The 16,248-nt window shown below is 31.0% G+C and overlaps 1 protein-coding gene across 1 annotated transcript; it reads right to left on the bottom strand.

The window, feature by feature from the left end:
* Window positions 1–5,610: 5,610 nt before the first annotated feature.
* Window positions 5,611–7,580, bottom strand: LOC105972254 (uncharacterized). Its single transcript, XM_012997191.2, has 6 exons — window positions 7,287–7,580; window positions 6,540–6,638; window positions 6,331–6,439; window positions 6,174–6,245; window positions 6,025–6,030; window positions 5,611–5,932 (listed from the first exon to the last, which is right to left on the bottom strand). The coding sequence occupies exons 1-6, from the start codon at window positions 7,469–7,471 to the stop codon at window positions 5,819–5,821; spliced, it is 585 nt and encodes a 194-aa protein (XP_012852645.2). The 5' UTR covers window positions 7,472–7,580; the 3' UTR covers window positions 5,611–5,818.
* Window positions 7,581–16,248: the final 8,668 nt, after the last annotated feature.

Raw genomic sequence — 16,248 nt, forward strand, 5'->3', positions numbered from 1 at the left:
TTTAATTTAATTAGATTATATTAAACATTGATATTCGCAGTATGATTTTGCTTGAATGTTTTCATGAAATTGTTTATGTATGATTTTGCTTTGAATGTTTTCGTGAAATTGTTTGTATATGAATTATGATTTACTGCGAGCATGCTATGTGATTTAATTATTGAATTAATATGCATGTTGTTATTTAAATTTCGCTAGAAGCGTTAAGATATGTAATTAATTGCTATTATCGAGTACGGGTTTATATGAATAAAATTGTTTTTCATATAATTTTTTTTTTGTTTTCCGCTGCGCACACTTGCTCGATTCCCAACAGGCGCCTCCCCCACCTTGTCGCCGCCCTTCGTCAGATGCATGATTTCTACATGGAGATTCCCCTTTTTCGTTATCTCTCGATTTCTCATTTTTTTTTCAGATATGTCCACCACCACCACCGTAGCCGTCTCCCTCACTCTCTCTTTAATTTACCGCTGTTGTCGTCGCATCCCCCTTCCTCCCTTTCGTTATTTTCGATTTTTGTTTTCTCTCCAGATCTGAAACAGCAGCAGTAACGTGACTATAGTCTGAATCGAATATGACTATTGATGATTCACTCGATTAGTGATTTATTAATATCTTGTCTGTTACGCGAATCACGAATAACACAGTATATGATGATGAGGAAGAGTGGTTCCGATCAATTCTCACGAATTCGAAGAAGGAAGATGCCATTCAAAACCAGTACGAGTTTTTTCATAAAGAATGAGAGGGCCTCCATTATACAACCAAAGAAGAGGTAGTTAAGCTTCTCATTTTATCATACAGAAGAATGAAACTTTGTTTTATCCGATCACAATGCAAATTAAGTTCGATATTCAGATATATATATATATATATATATATATATATATATATATATATATATATATATATATATATATAATCTTGAAATTGTTGCGTGTTGTTTGACAGGATCCTGCCTTGATTGAATATAGTCATATTCAACTATGCTCCTCTCGTTTCCCATCCCAATTGTAAACCATTTATCTTCTCGTTTCAAGTTGACTTATAATAACAAAATTCGAATTAATTGTGGTTTTTTGTGTTGATGTAGATTGCATTGTTTTCGTAAATAATAGACAATTTTTGTTTTTTTATATAATTTGTTAAACATGACTGAAACACTATATAATCGGAATTTTTAAGCTGAAAAGGTAAAAATTGGCGATATGAAAAAAAGAATATGACTACGGTTGATATAGTTACATATAGTCATATTAAATTATAGTCATATTCGGCGTAATAAACTTATCGGGAAAAAAAAAATCATTTATTCATTTAAAAAGAAACTTTAAAACAAATTATTAAAAGAAAAACTATACGGAGATAAAATATTGAGTGTGGAAACATCCCTATTATATTGGCATTATTAAGAAAAGTGAGACAAATTTTTGGATTGAACATATATAATTTATGAAGGGTAGTATTGGAATTAAAATTTCTAAAAATTACACAAAGAAAATTTTAAGGGTTGGATATATCACAATTTATTGTTCATCCGAGGGGTTTATTGATAAAGACCCCAATTTGAAATTGTTCGTCAAAAACTCAACTAACATAACCAGCATAACTTTCGACACATTTTGTCATTCAACTTGCTATCAAGTTCAACTCAAACTTGAGCATAATTAGAAAAAAATGATAAAATATGAAGAAGAATTCAAGTTATCCGACTTCAATTCGTGTTCGGTTCAATTAAAATTCGTCCAAGCTCGGATTAGCACAAAGTTGAAATCTCGATAAAAAATCGAAAATAACTTAAAAAAATGTCCGAATCGCTTCGACTCATTTACAAATTTACACCACTACTTATACTTCCGTAGATTATTTATAATATTATATATTACTATTATTATTTTCAATTTAAGTATATAAATTAAACTGTTAGCGAAATGTATCATTTAATATTAACTAATACATTTTGACTGTGAATTAGGGATGGGAAGGACCCGAGCTCGGCTCTTTTGGCCAGCTCGAGCTCGAGCTCGAGCCAATTTTGGCGAGCTCGAGCTCGAGCTCATTTAATATTTTTTATATATTTTTTTATTATTTAATTTTTTTATTAATATCATTTGATTTTTTTATTATAAATTATTTATAAGAAAATAAAAAAAATATTATAAAATAAATAATGAACTCTAGTTATATATATTTTTTAATTTTTCTATTATTATTATAATATATTATATTTATATGAAGTATTTAAGTAATATAGATTTGTTTCTATTTAAATACTAGAAATATTTATTATTATAAACTATTTACTATTTAGTTAATAATAATAATAATAATAATAAGAATAATATATCTATATATATATATATATATATATATATATATATATATATATATATATGTGTGTGTGTGTGTGTGTGTGTGTGTGTGTGTGTGTGTGTGTGTGTGTGTGTGTGTGTGTGTGTGTAAAATAAAAAAATAAAAAATAAAATAAAAAAGAAGGGAGCTCGCGAGTTGTCGAACAAATAATTTTGGGCTCGAGCTCGAGCTCGTCTGAAGCTCAAGCTCGAGCTCGAAAAACCCGAGCTCAAGTTCAAGCCTTTGTCGAGCCGGCTCGTCGAGTTCGCAAGCCGACTCGGCTCGTTTACCACCCCTACTGTGAATGGTCTTCCAAGTCATCCATGTAAATTCACTGCATATTAATTATTCAATAAATATTAGTAAGAGGAGTTAACATGTTCATCCTAAAATCAGAAAAAAAAAATGAGAGCTATAGATTATAATATAGGTGAGACCGTGAGAGAACTTGTCACATGTCAATCCTTATCTAATCGTGTCATAACAACATACTTAAAAATCCAATATAATAGGGGCAATTTTTTTTTTTTTTTTGTGTTGTTTTAGAAGAGGGTTTGTAAAATGGTGTTGTTTTGAAGGGAGTAAACGAATTGGGGTTGAGCGCCACCCCACGGTGGCATCGGCAGAAGACGCCACCACCAATGGCGTCTTCTAATATTTTAATATTTTAATATTTTAAATATTTATATTTTAATATTTTAATATTTTCTGATATTTTTTTTTACGAAATAAAATAATTCTAACTAAATTCATTAGTTTGATGTTAGTATTAAATTTATTATATTTTATACATTTTATCCATTAGTATTAAATTAATCATTGTAAATTTTTATGTAATTAACACACTAAAATAATGTACAATCTTAAACACATGTAGACAAAAACAAAAGGAGTTCTAGAAAATAAAAGAGTTATACAAAATAAATATGTCCAATAGTAAAAACAAAATGAGTACATGGACAAAATGCGTACAAGAAAATAAAATTGGCACTAAAGTCAGTGCCTATGTGAACCAGTGCCACATGCAGATGCCCGTCTAGTCCTACGCGGCCTACCATCTCGACGAATGCCAGGTTCTGCCGGTACATCATCAACAAACTGGGTGTCATCCGGTGGATATGGAACATGAGAAATATTATATTGTGGTCGGATCCGTTCTTGGGAACTTGAGTATTCTTGTACTCATTTTGTTTTTACTATTTGACATATTTATTTTGTATAACTCTTTTATTTTCTAGAACTCCTTTTGATTTTGTCTACATGTTTTTAAGATTGTACATTATTTAGTGTGTTAATTAGATAAAAATATGCAATAATTAATTTAATACTAATGGATAAAATATATAAAATATAATAAATTTAATACTAACATCAAACTAATGAATTTAGTTAGAATTGTTTTATTTTGTAAGAAAAAAATTAAAATTTAGAAAAATTAAAATATTGAAATATTAAAATATTAAAATATAAATATTTAAAATATTAAAATATTAAAATATTAAAATATAAATATTAGAAGACGTCATTGGTGGTGGCGTCTTCTGCCGGTGTCGCCGTTGGAGATGGCGTCTCCTGTCGGTGCCGCCGTGGGGGGTGGCGCTCAACCCCAATTCGTTTACTTCCTACAAAACAACTCCATTTTAAATACTCTCTTCTAAAACAACACAAAAAAAAAAAATTGCCTATACAGGTACGGGTACGAGGATGGGTTTGCCTCTACCCGCCTCGTACCCGTTACAATTAAAAAATACGAAATTTGGTTTGAGGGAAAACATTAAAAAATATAATTTCTTTTTGCTTATATAAAATATTTTAACACTAGAGTGCATAAAAACATTTGAAATATTATTTAAAAAAAAAAAGAAAAAAGAAAAAAGAAATGCAAGTATTGAACATGGAAGAAGGAGGTGGTGCAGGTTAGCCGCCAAAAACAACAGCATTCGAGTTTGAATTTCCGTTACAAGGTGCTCCGATTCTCTCCGCCTTCGTCTCTCTCTCTATCGTTCTCGATTTCACACACATACACACAGTGGCAGAGCCAGGAATTCGAGACAGGGTGGGCTTAATATTAACGGGGTTTGGGGGCAGCGCCCCCGGTTTTTGTTTTGATTCATTCACATAAAAATATAGCGCAAAATAACTACAAATTTATAAACTTAAACTAATATAAGCTACACTAAATTACTAGAGTGGGTGGGCTTAACATTGACGGGAGTTCGGGGGCAGCGCCCCAGATTTTTTTTTTATTCATTAACATAAAATAACTACAAATTATAAACTTCAACTAATATAACATAATTTTTTTGGTAGATAAACTAAACTAAATTATTTGGGTAGACTAAATTAAACTATTTGGGGGGCTATTTATATATAGATATAATATATAGTATAAATGTTTAAAAAATGAGAGTGGGCTGGAGCCCACCTTGCCAAATGGTGGCTCCGCCACTGCATACACACACACAGCTGGATTATATTCGTCATTTCCGATTTCCGAGGTTATCTACTACTTGCATCTTTTTTGTTTGTGCAGATGATTGTAGGTAGGGATGGCAATTTGACCCGCCCCGATGGATCCCTGCCCCGCCTCGTCTCGAAACTTTCGGGTATTACCCGCCTCGAAAAAAAATGGGAGGCTATGGGGATTGAAATTTTTTTTTTTACCGGGTACGGGTACGGGGATGGGTTTGCCTATACCCGCCCCGTACCCACCCCGCATTATTTATATATATAATATATATATATTTTTTAATTATTATATTAAATATAAATAATTAAATAGTATTAATATATTAAATATTAGCTAAAAATGGAGATTTTTAGGTTTCGATTATATAATTAAATATTAGTATTATAATTAAATATTGATTTATTTATTGAAATAAACCTTTAAATTATAAGTAAATTGCATATTTATTTATTTTTAAAATAAAAAAAATAGACGGGGATTCTTACCCATCCCCATACCCGTGGAGATTTTATGGGGCGGGTATGGGGATTCTTTTAATACCCGTGGGGATTTTTGACGGGATGTGGATGGGAATTTCCATAACGGGGCGGGGATGGGGATTGCAAAACCCGCCCCATACCCGCCCCATTGCCAACCCTAATTGTAGGTCACAGTAATTTCATAATTTCTTGAAGGGCAAATTACAATCACCCCGAAGTAAGGTTATATTACGAAAGAACCCCTCTTGCCTCTTGTTTGTGCTGATGATAGCAGGTCACAATAATTTACTCTAAACCATTAAGAGACAATTTTATTTAAATAAAATAGTCTAAATCCATAAAATTAATTATATTGGTAAAGTATAATAAATTCCTCAATGTGGTTAGGCCCTCTCTCACTCTCTCTACCTTCTCCATGAACTACTGTGTCAACCTAACAGCTACAAACAAAGCCAGTTCATTTTTTTTTTTCCGACCAAGTCTTGCTTTTAAATCGAAAGATAATACAGGCGATTGATCAACGCCTTTTCTTGTTTCCAGTCGCAGATTTTGATGGAGAAATTACCACATTCGCAAAAAGGGCAACCAATAGAATCACCGAAACATGAGATCCGTACCTTGCCACCAACCTCTGTAGAGAGAGAAAGAGAGAGATACATTGTTACATAAACATAAATCAGTTAAAAACTAATTTAAAATCGAATCAAAGACGGAAGTTGTTACCTTTGCCTGCGTATTTGTACATCATCGGATAATCGTATCCATGGAGGAAGGTGAAAAAAAATCAGTCAGCAATATAAACATGCATAAGAGGTAATCGAATCACGGTGTTTAATAATGATAATAATAATTAATAAGTGCAATAATATTACAATTTCAATTTTCTCATTGTGCGTTGGGGCTGACAGAATTTTCACTGGCAGAATCGGGGTGGAATACGCTTCCTGAAAAAAAAATTTGATATCGTTACATACAAGTTTATATATTTTTTTCCAATCGGGATATCGAAAAATAATCAACAAAAATAACCTGTAGCTTCGACTTTGTAGGAACTCGATAGGTGATCAAAGCAGGTGCCCCGTAATAAACAGTTTTCACTTTAGATTCCAACTCAAACGAGTGCGACACAAGAGAACCACTGTGAGATTTAAAAGAAAAATGAGTATCGTTAAACAAAAACAGATTTCAATAACCAAACTCAAAACAAAAATATATAATTGAATATTTTCGAAGCTTACGATTCGAGTTTTTCCCAGGTATTAGATGTGTTGCCAATAACGGAATCGAAAACCTCTTGAGCCCAGCTATCGTCGGTGAGTGTTACATCATATGCGGTTCTGAAAATCATAACAAATTGTTACTTTCCTTCGAAAAATATTTCAAACAAGTGCGCATATGCTAAAAAGGATATGCATCCAAAGATTTTCAAAATGTAGTGGAAATATTTATGAACTGAATCAAATGAAATTAGTGTATTTGGATCAAATTGCAGAAATCAGACTTACAAAAAGATGAATAAATCCGATTTCATGTTCTGCTTAATCACAGATTCGATTATGGATAAATAAACAATCAATAAATGATAGGGTACCATCAAATCAGATATACTAATTTGCTTTCACAATTTACCAAAAAGAGATTTGCAAATCAAAATAATTCCAAATTTTCAACATGCTATAATTTAATTCCATTTTTTTCATTTTAAGTCCAATTGCAAATCAAAATCAAAATGAGAAGAATTCGTCCAAAATTGAAACCTAAAACATGCAATGAACACTGATTAACGCTCTTTTATCTTCAATGATCAACAGATTTAATAAAAAAAAACATAATTAACAGAAAGTAATGCAATTAACGAGAATTGTGTGAATAGATAATCAAACAAACAAAAATTTCAGCAGAAATTCAACAAATAAACACCATAACCAAAAACCAAAGGAAAATGAGAGAGAGAGAGAGAGAGAGAGAGAGAGAGAGAGGAATACTCGGATCCGGCGTTGTAAATGTCGATGGAGATGGAGAGCCGTTCCAGATCCGAATTCACTTTCTTTTGGGAAACCCTTCTATGGGCAACGATAAATGGTGAGCTGCCGGATTCCGCAAACGCCGCAGAACAAATGAAGATCATTGATAAGGCGGCTACAATCGTCAAAGAGAAAGCTTTCGCCATTGAAATCGACCGACGGGACTGAATTGGAGCTTTTTTCCTTTGGTTTTTTTCCGACTGTTTTCAGTCAACTTTTGTGCAGGGGAGACTGTGTGCGAGTTTTCTTATATATGCGGACGAAGAATTTAAGCGGGCCCAGATTTATAGGGCTTATGGGGGGCCCAGTTAGCCCAAACATTGAGGAAGTCTTTCTTTAAATAATAATAATAATAATAATAATAATAATTTGAGAAGTCTTTTCCTTGCCTTCTATATATTTTTTTCTTTTTGTTATTTACAAGCATTAGACTAACAAAAAAATCATTAAGTTAATCTTATAAGCTATTAAGAATAACTTATAAGATGTTTAAGAGGTTATACGATCTTACAAAGTGTTTTGCAAAAATCAAAAAGATCTTTAAATACAAAAAAATAAGTTGTTGTAGAGGGGTAAAAAATCTTTTTTTAAAAGTACATGCACCTCACATTTTTATTTAAGATCTTAAAAGCAATAAAAATATTATCTAAGCACTTGTAAATATTAATTCTAAAAATCAGACGTAACAACACGTTTACCCTTAAAAATAAGTTATCAGATGTAAGAGTTTATCAATTATTTTAAATGAATTTAATGGTACAAATAAAACCTTTAAAAAAAGTTTATATGTAGAAGATAGAAAACAAATACATGCATGACCAAAATTTAGTACCAACTTTTGGACAATGAAAAATTAGTACTTAGTCAATTAGTGAATAGTTGACATTGTTTGACCTTAAGTTCAAACTTTTCTATCTTACCATTAATTATAAGACAAGGTTATTTTCGTCTAAAATCATACATTTTTCATAAAATCAAGATACGATTAATGAAATCCTTAATTCTGGTGCAAAGCCAAAAAAACGACGATTAAAAGGAAACAGAAGGAGTAGTAAATACCACATGAATGAAATGTAATTTGGATGGAGGAGAAGGTCTAGCATGAAAGATAAGAACCTGTTTGGATAGCCAAAGGATGATGCCTAAAATCTCCAATTAGGGCTCTATTAGTGCTAATTAATTGCACCACTTAATATATACTTCTTGATAAGAGCCCCTTAATGCAAAGTGGATTTAGGCAAGTCATCCTTGGCTACCAAACAAGACTCTTCATCTTCATACAAGGCCTCTCTTCCCAATATCTTTAATTAAATAATTAATTTTGCTCACAATTTTTCACTGAAATCACTCCATGTATATATACAGCCAGCTAACGAATATTTTTATTTTTATTTTTATTTTTATTTTATTTAAAGAAGATGAAGATGAGATTCTAAATGAGAGATGTCTAATAAACCAACTATATACTGAAAATAAAAAAATAAAAATACAAAATCAGTTACATATTCACAAGAATTATTGAGGGCATATATTCTTTTATCTCTGACCAAATATTATTTAGCTGTCCAATTTTGTTTTGGTCATGAAATAAATTAGTTATATCAACTAAGAGATTCGTGGTTGACTTATGATTTTGGCAATGAAATATGCTTGCTCGAAAAGTTGAAATCGACTTGAGCCTAATCGAGATGAACAACTACCTTTTACTTTATGCTACCGAATCCAAAATCGAAATCTCCTAGTCGTGACATTTCTAATTTTCATTTATGGGTCAGGGTTAGGACCGTAAATCAAATAAAACTATTTTGATACTCGGTTCGTGGTCGTTATTTTAATATTTGTTTAGGTTTTGACCCGTTAACGTAACAAATGAGGCTTAAACATATAATTTTTTTTGATAAACTATGAAATTGGGGGCGAGCACGATCGACTCTTGTTGCTCATCAAGGGAAGCTCAACTACAAACAAACTCTTGAATAACCATGTGTTTAGTTCAATCGATTCGTTTACATTCCTAATTAGAATAAATTTATCAGTCATGAGTTCGAATCACTTAATTAAAGAAAATTTACTGACAACTATTTTCATTCCATTACTATAAGGTAAAAACACTTTCAGAAAATTTTCTACTTTATTTATATATAAATTTTTAAAAATTTCACATCAACATAAATATGTTTATTTTTGCGTGTAAATAGTTGTTGACCAAATATTAAAATCTTATTAACAAAAGAAAGGTTCCTGGAGAAACCCTAGAAAACCCTAAGGTCAATTTTTCCCGCTCATTTGGAGGATATCTTAGTAATTAAATTAAATTTAATTTTCTAATCTTATTAAATTTCGTATAATCTTATAATTAAACACGTAATTAAATATTAATTTCTACTAATCCTTTAACTAATCTCCTAAATATTGGCATAAGTCTAAATTAATTTTCTAATACTATTTTTTCATATTTTATTAAATTTCATAATAATCTAATATTTAAACACGTAATTAAATATTAATTTCTACTAATCCCTTAACTAATCTCCTAACTATTGGCATAAATCTAAATTAATTTTCTAATACTATTTTTCATATTTTATTAAATTTCATATAATCTACTAATTAAACACGTAATTAAATATTAATTTCTACTAATCCTTCAACTATTCTCCTAAACATTGGCATAAATCTATCAAATCTTTCAATGACACGCACGTTTAATTATATATTAATTTCTACTAATGCTTCAACATTTTAAATCCACAACTTTTCAATGACACGGTTCCTCTATTTTTTTATCACACGTTTCCCCAAAGAATTATTGGGAACAATAATCTAATATATATATATATATATATATATATATATATATATATATATATATATATATATATATATATATCTTAGAAGATCCGTGGATATCGTTTAGGTTTTCCCCACAAACTCTTTATAAGCATACCTCTCTCTGCATCTCTCTCCATCTCTCCCTGTATTTGCTGCTCCAACACCTCAGGTAAAGAAAGCCATGTTCTTTTTTTCGTTCCCTTGCTTTGGTCTCTGTTCTTTAATCTGTTTTCACTTGCTTCGGTCTCAGTTCGTTTGCCCAATTTCACCCAAATCTTAAATATCCTGATTTTTGTTTCATTGAAGGATTGAAGGATAAAGGATTTTTATTCATTGAAGCAGTTATGGCTCCACGAATTTCAACAACACAGGTTTCATTGCTTCATGAAATTGATACAAGCAGTATTAATTGGAAGATAATTGTACGGGCAATTCATCTATGGTTAGTGCCGGATTCTTTTCTATTTATTTATTTTTATTTTTGTTTTATATTTCCAATATTTAGGAGCTAACTATTTTATTGATTTTGTAATCGGGTATGCGTATTCATGCTACCATTAAAAAAGAATCTCATTATGAAATTTAAGGAATTGGAGAAAGAAGGGAAACTTATATGTTTCAAAATTTCTTGGTGGGTGATTCAAATTTACCATTTAAAGTATCTACGTACAGATTTAAGCTCAATTTTGTCGGAATGACTGTAGTTACTAATATAGTAGCCGAAAATATTCCGACAACCAACTTCAAGTTCGTTTCTTTCGACACAATAAAGAAGAATGTGGATGAATATTTACTATTTGTTACGCAAGTTTTTCATGTAACTTGGTTTGGTAAATGTTTGTTCTGTCTTACCATTAATCACTAATATATTTGTGTCGTCTGTATCACAAGGGTTATGTAGAAATCCTCAGTAATCAAAATAATGTTGCAATTTGATTCAGTATATAACTCTGGTACATTTGATTTAATTTATTTATTTGTACAGATGTAATTGGCCAATATGTGGTAGAGAAGGGGCATATAAAGGAGGTCACTACAAAATGAGAGAAAAGCAAGCTTTTGGATGTTATTCTGCAAGATTTAGAGTAATTTAAATATTATATTTTTTTTACAATTTTTATATGGATTTATTCTTATAATATTTTTAGTAATTTATTTTACATTACAGGAAAAATACAATTAAATGTACTTTATGAGAAGCATTTGCTGAACAAATTGATGCATATGTAACGAATGCTGACTAAAATGGATTTACTGTGGTCATACTTCAGTGTTTCAGGGCTAAAACTTATTGTGGTGCGTGTTATAATTTACATACCCTAATATTGATGCATATTTAGGAATTTGTTAAAATATTGATGCATATTTTTGTATATTATTTCACCTGAAATCATACTTAGGAACCACGAGTTTGTCAAATGTTCGACATGGATCACAACTACTGATCGATCCGAATTTGAAAGAAGTTTTAGACTACAGGTATAAGTACTAACATTTGATCATTCAACTTTTAATATATATATATAACCTTGAGTATAATCATTCGTTATATATTTTAATACTTGTAAATTAACAGGCTTGCGTTGAGCGAAGAAGTCTATGTCCCATCAATTAGTCAATTATCGTCCCAACTTTCTTTGACTCGATCGTACGATCCACTCCAGGCAGATATAATGACCATAGATGAGTGCGTTGAGAGCACAAAGGTACGTTGATTTGTCGAACATATATCTGATATATTTTTACATGAACAAATATAATGCTTAAGAATCGATTGTTGTATATATATTGTAGGTTTGTGTTGGATCCGTGCTGGCGAAAATTCTGGAAATTGAGTCGGCAGCTAATTGGTGGTATGCTTCATGTAAAAATTGTGTGAAGAAGGTCGAACCCGTCTAAAAGAAATATTGGTGCGAAGAGTGTGACGGGTTTGTTCCTGCTGTACCAAGGTAATTATACTTTGATTTGGTAATATTTTACGAAATAAGTTCATTTGAATTGTTGCACCATCGTTCCTCTTGGTATTCGAAATTTGTATATAAAATATATATTTTTGTACAGGTTCAGAGTTCAGGTGAGTGCCATTGATAGTACTGGATCGACTTCATTCGTAATGTTTGATCGTATTGTCATGCAATTAATTGGACAAAGTGCTTCAGAACTCCTAGGTGGTGCATCAAACAAGGTATTGTTGCTGTAATAAGTTATGTACAATTAACTCTTTCATTTGCAATGACGAAAAATAAAAGTCAAGGTCAATCTCTTCAACATGTGGGTATATATCTTCAGAAACCAGTGTTTTCGCATGGACAATTATATGTTGCTATCTCAAGAGTTACGAGTCGAAGAGGCTTGAAGATACTTATTTGTGACAACGACGGGAACACCTCCAATACTACTACAAACGTCGTTTATAAAGAAGTTTTCCAAAATCTGAGCTAAGTTATTTATATATTTGTTTAAATTTATATATGGATTTTTTGTCTTCAAAGTTTTATAAATGAGCTTTGTAACATTTATTTTTAATTTATAAAAAGTTCTTTTTTTTTCTTTTTTTTTTTGTCCTACGGTGCAGGTGACATATGATCAAGAGTTGAAAACAACTACTCTGTTGGTGGCCGGATTAATTCTTTGGTGGATAGAGTTTTATTAGATTTTCCAGTAAAATATTCAATATATAGTTTTTATTAGATTTTTCAGTTAAATATTTAATATATTTTTATTTCTGTTTTTTTTAATGATTGTTATGTTTGTTTGTTCAATCCCGTGCATCGCACGGGTCAAGTTACTAGTGTAGAATAAAACTAAAACCTTCAATCTTTCATTCCCACAAGTTGACATTCAATTTGACCTTAGGTTTGACTTGTTTAAATTGTGACAAGTTATTTGACTAAAGCGATCTTTATCAGTTTCGCTTTATTTTCAAAATTTTCAAGCTATTCCAATTCTAGGATAATATTGATTAATTTATAAAAAACAAAGATTTATTTTCTAACTAATCCTCATATTTTATCTAATATATAAAAGTAAGAAAAGCTATGAAGAAACTCTAATGTTATATTTGTAATTTTTTTTATAAATATTTATTATCATTTTTTCATTTTCTATATCGGCTATTACCAGTTTTTTTTTTAATTCTCTCTCTTACAAACATTAATGTGAATTTACTTTTTTATACAATTTAATTATCATATATTTAATATTGGATATTACATTTTTTATCTCTCAAATTTGCATTGATTTTATATTTGGTCCCTCTTGATTCAATAATTTAACACTTTCGATATTTTTCATCAATTTATCATTACTCCGTCCGTTAAGGCAGTGATCGACACACGCTGTATTCCTTTAGTACTAAAGATGAATAAAATTGTTGAATTTTTGAAACATATGAGACCAAATATAGTTTTTGTGAACACGTGTGATCAAGTGCAAATTTAAGAGACCAAAACTGTATTTTTTTCCAATTAATATTTCTTCCTTTTGGCAATCCCGTTCATCGCACAGGTAGAATTGTTAGTTTATTTATAAAAGTAAAACGCATGCAACTGAAGAAATCCTAATGATATATTTGAAAAAAAATCAGATCTGCAAATCAGATCTGCAAATCGACTTAATCTACTCATATAGTTTTTTTTTTCCTTTTAATTTTTACAATTTCTTTGTAAATTTCTCTCTTTTACACACATCGATTTGGAATTTTTATATTTTAATTATCGGAAGAGCAGAGCAAAATGTCTCAAGCTCTCACACACACTCAATTTGGGTTTTTTTTTTTTTTTTAATTGTTTTGTACTGCCTAATTTAATTATTTTTTTAATGTTACTTTGGTAATGTAAATTTCATAACTAATAATTTTAATATTGCGTAGTTTATTTTTTTTAATACAATTTAATTATCATATATTTAAATTTTCTTCGTTTTTGCAACACTACCATGTATACCACACGGGAAAAAATGCTAATATACATAATTAGCATTAGTGTTTCATCTTTTATATATTCATACATGTGTCTAAAATACTAATTATACATGTACATACACATATATAATCATTGCTCTTGTTTAAAATACTTTTAAGTTCATGCATTAGGAAGTTATTTGTGTGGTCTGAATCTAGTGTTGATGCTCCTCTATATCCTCTGGGCAATTATACATTGTGGTTAGTTAAATATTCTCGATTGTTGAGTGTAGAAATTACACTTAATATGTTTATTTTTACGATGATTTTTATTCATATTAATTTACATTTGTGCGTTAATTAGTGAAAATTATGTTTTATAGGTGAAAAACGAGAATTAACTTTCCATGAACAAAATATGGTAAAAACAAAAGAAAATATTGCAAATAAGGAAATAAAATCATATTTATAAGGAAAAATTCCTGTAATGGATTTGGACGTGTCCATTATTTCAACCACAAATCTTTCATCCGGAATTCAAAGAACCTTATTTCAGTGACATCGGAAAAATATCTCAAACGTCTACAATTCGTAATTGTTGGTTTTTGGCCCAAATTTGTTTTGGGCCAGAAAACCCAATTATTCTACCTTATATACAGCACCATGAGTTGAGCCCTAGAGTGGATGAGTGAGGCCAAATCAGATGTAACCAAATCCATCTATTGAATTTCTGGATTAGTCTGGATAGTTTATTTCCTTACTTAAATACTCTCTCCTCTCTCTTCTTTACCCTCATTTCTGAAAATCCTAGTTTACTTCTTCTTCGCTGCCGCTCCTGATTCGGTCTTGTTCCTCCCTTGTATTGCCTTGACTCTGTCATGGTTGGAGGTCAAAGTGCATGGTACATGGCAGACTTTGACCCTCCAGTACAGCCTTCACCGGCTATATTTGACTTATGTCTCTATAAATATGGGTCTGAAGGCTGGAAGAAGATAAGACACAAATTAAAACCTATTCTTGATCTAAATCCTTAAGTTTTTCTTTTCTGAGTTCTGAAAAGGGGTTTTGGTGAGAGTGTAAGCTTGAGTGCTTGATCTGTTCTTTCCTTTGTGGAATTCTGGGTGAAACTAGAGTTTGTGATTGAGAGAGAAAGAAGATATGTTCTTCTTGTGGTATTCTGGTGGTGTATTGTGGTAAAAGTGTGAATCTCTGGTGTGAAAAGTTGGAAGACTGAAGTGACAATTCTCTATTATATTTCTTTCAATTTTATTCATCATTGTTTCTTTTTTTTTCTGCTTTACTCGAGTATATCTTCTCCTTAGCAGTAATCAATACTGCATAGGGATAATCTATACATATCTATAGCAGATATGGAGCTTGGCTGCATGATACCCTACAGTGGTATCAGAGTTATGGCTATAGCTTAGTTCTACTCAAAGTGGAATATCAAAACCTAACTTGGTTTTGCCAAGGTAACACTTCAAAAATCGTAGTTTACTTTTTCTGTACTTTGACCTGTGGAGTTTGGGAGCCCTATGTGGCTATTGAGTTGGCCATGTGTGGCGTGGTGGCCCTGTGTGGCATTATGTGGTCTTGTGTGGCGTTAGTTGACTCTACCTGATTATTTCCCTTATTTTTGCTTTACTTCCGCGTTTATATTATAGTCAGGATTGCTCTCAATTACCATTTCTTAGGGGTGAGCAAAAAACCCGAAAAACCGAAAAACCGAACCGAAAACCGAAAAAACCGAGCCGATATGTACCGTCCCGATTTAAAACCGCATATACGGTAATTTCTTTTTGAAAAACCGAAAATATCGGTTTGTGTATGGAGAATTTAAAAATTACCGAACCGATTTCCCGAACCGAACCGATTTATACAAAATGATGTATTTTTTATATATATTATAAATACTTATCCTAGCGTGCCTCTATCTTTCGAGCGCCTCCATGTGACATCTTTTTCTATTAATTAATTTTGGTTGTGACGTGTTTTTTATTAGTTAATTTTCGGTTGTTATTTGTTAATTTTCTCAAATAAATATAATGAAAGTCCAAATATATGGGTTTTATGCCGAACCGGTTCGAACAAATAGGCGAAATCGAAACCGAAAATAAACCGTATTGATACCGAAACCGTTTACCGAAAACCGAAAAACCGATTCACACCGAACCGAAAAAAACCGACATA

Source organism: Erythranthe guttata, chromosome 4 (genome assembly GCF_056151865.1).
Source record: "Erythranthe guttata isolate IM_541 chromosome 4, IM_541, whole genome shotgun sequence".
NCBI classification, from domain to species: Eukaryota; Viridiplantae; Streptophyta; class Magnoliopsida; order Lamiales; family Phrymaceae; genus Erythranthe; species Erythranthe guttata.

Coding starts and splice junctions, on each gene's coding strand:
- LOC105972254 (XM_012997191.2), bottom strand. CDS start 7,471: ATGGCGAAAGCTTTCTCTTTGACGATTGTAGCCGCCTTATCAATGATC. Junction 6,639..7,286: donor ATTTACAACGCCGGATCCGA/GTATTCCTCTCT, acceptor TATGATTTTCAG/AACCGCATATGATGTAACAC. Junction 6,246..6,330: donor CTACAAAGTCGAAGCTACAG/GTTATTTTTGTT, acceptor TTTTTTTTTCAG/GAAGCGTATTCCACCCCGAT.